At 40.6% G+C, this 2,303-nt stretch overlaps 1 protein-coding gene across 1 annotated transcript in view; it reads left to right on the plus strand.

The window, feature by feature from the left end:
* The window catches only part of LOC106528751 (whirlin), a gene marked incomplete in the record, with an annotated part of 22,854 nt that overhangs the window by 2,921 nt on the left and 17,630 nt on the right, over window positions 1–2,303 (plus strand). The window contains 2 exon segments of the mRNA XM_014023997.1: window positions 1,216–1,401; window positions 1,494–1,685. Of these exon segments, the coding sequence (XP_013879451.1) occupies window positions 1,216–1,401; window positions 1,494–1,685 (378 nt within the window).

The raw sequence follows: 2,303 nt of genomic DNA on the forward strand, positions 1-2,303 counted from the left end.
TCTGACGTAAAAGGTAACACCTCTGGGGTGTAACCAGGAAGGGAAGAACAATATAAGGTCAATTCATTATTATAGTAGAAAGAAGTTGTCAGTGTTTTTGCAGAGTGTCTGCTCAGAGCAGAACTCCYGTGTTTGTTTTGATTTGGTCCAAGGTTGTACGCTGAGGCCTGTGCTGCTGAGMGCTGAATGAACCTGAGTGGAGTCAGAAGACTGAAAATAAAGTTTTGAAGAAGAAACCCAGCTGAATCCTGTTTATTCGGACATACCATTTTGAACAACGCATATTGTTCCAACAATTGGTCAGATGAAATATGCTAATTTTTTGAGATAGGGATTTTTGATTTTTCTTTGCCTTTTTTGTCAGAATCATCAATATTAAAAAATAAAAGGCTTGAACTACTTCAGTTGGTGTGCAATGAATCTAAAATATTTCAAAGTTTAATGTTTATCAGTACATTACAGAAAATAATGAACTTCACAATATGCTAATTGTTTGAGAAGGACCTGTACACACAATAGACTCAAGTTTAGCAAAATCACATAAGTATGGATTGTGACCTCAACTTTTTGATGGTCCTCTGAATGTAGCATTTACTGTACAAGTACACACACATATGCATGCACACACGATCTTGTACAGCTACCTTTATGGAGACTTTGCATTGACTTCCATTACATCTACAGCCTAACCCTGATCCCCTACCCTAAACCTAACCTCACCTCACAGATACATACCTGACCCTAAACCTAACCTCACCTCACAGATACATACCTGACTCTAAACCTAACCTCACCTCACAGATACATACCTGAATTTAAACTGAACTTCAACTCACAGATACATAACTAATCCTAACCTAACATTTACATACCTGACCCTAAACCTAACCTAACCTCACATTTACATACCTAACCCTAACCTCAGGTACATACCTGACTCTAAATCTAACCTCACTGGTCACCTGACTCTAAATGTAACCTAAACTTAATTCAAACCTTAGTCCTAAACTGAATTCCTGACCCTCAAATGGCATTTCTCCCATGGTGACTAGGTTTAGAACATTTCTGCTTCACCTTTGGCAGTGGATGATAAAGAGTGGGTTTAGGATTTGACATCATCACTGGCTATGTAGAATTTAAAAACTCTTAGTTTTGTTTTGTCTCAGTTATCTTAAGTCACAGATCAAACTTTACTTCTCATTTTTTGTCCTTTAGCAGGCTGGATACAGATGTGTTGGCCCACCTGGAGCTCAGGTGTCTCTGGAACAGCAGTCCTGCATGCTACTTACTGAGCAGGAAAGGGAGACCATGTCCTACTACCTCCAGGAGTATCAGGAGGGACACATCTGTGTGGAACCACTGGCCATGGCTCTGTTTGAGCTTTTCAACACGCAAGCAAAGGTACAGGAGCTGTCTGCACAGAAACACCACACTCTCCCTCAAGTTTTCACTCACCTTACTTCCTTAATGTATTTTTTTATACCCACCACCAGCTGTCCTTGTTATCAGAGGTTAGAAGCTTGGTGGCCTCCCATGACCTGGAGTTGTATGACAGGCTAGTGTTGACCCGTGAGAGAGAGGCTCATCAAGCTTGGCAAGGAGGTCTGGGAGTCTTTCATCCACCAGGACACTTCAACCATGTAGCTTCAGTGATACAAACTGCAGGAAACCCCATCCTTCCACAGGTAGATTTATGTTGTTTTCTTTTTACTACAATACCTGAAAATGTGACTTTTATTACATTTGTGTTGACTGTTTAAACATGACTTTATTCTGTGACAGATTATCAGAATGATATCGAGAGAACAACGTCTGCTCGATTCTGTTCAGGGTCACAGATTTGTCACTGGGTGAGAGGCAGGGTCCTGAACACGTCCCCAGTCCATCACAGAGAGYGAGAGAACCTTATGGTTCCTGCTGTGTTTTTTGCTGGAGTCCTGACTTGAAGTGTTTTGTGAAAGTGGCTAAAATCTCTGAACATTTTTACAGATATTGCGCTAAATTTAAAACATATTCTCTAAGAGTAAATGCATCTCAAAAGAGCTCTCAATATTGCATCAAATTGTGCAAAACTGTTTACAAGATGCAACTAAAATGGTCACAACTTCCTCCTCTTTCCATGACGAAGGGATCTCACTTTAACTCAGCAGTTTAAAGATGCAGTCCTTCAAGGAATGCCAGGCAGTTTTAGAAGTTTCCAAGAACTGAATGTAGGTTACGGTGATGTCTAAATGATGGAAACATGAATGTGTGTGTGTGTGTGTGTGTGTGTGTGTGTGTGTGTGTGTGTGTGTGTGTGTGTG

Source organism: Austrofundulus limnaeus, unplaced genomic scaffold (assembly GCF_001266775.1).
Source record: "Austrofundulus limnaeus strain Quisiro unplaced genomic scaffold, Austrofundulus_limnaeus-1.0 Scaffold402, whole genome shotgun sequence".
NCBI lineage: Eukaryota > Metazoa > Chordata > Actinopteri > Cyprinodontiformes > Rivulidae > Austrofundulus > Austrofundulus limnaeus.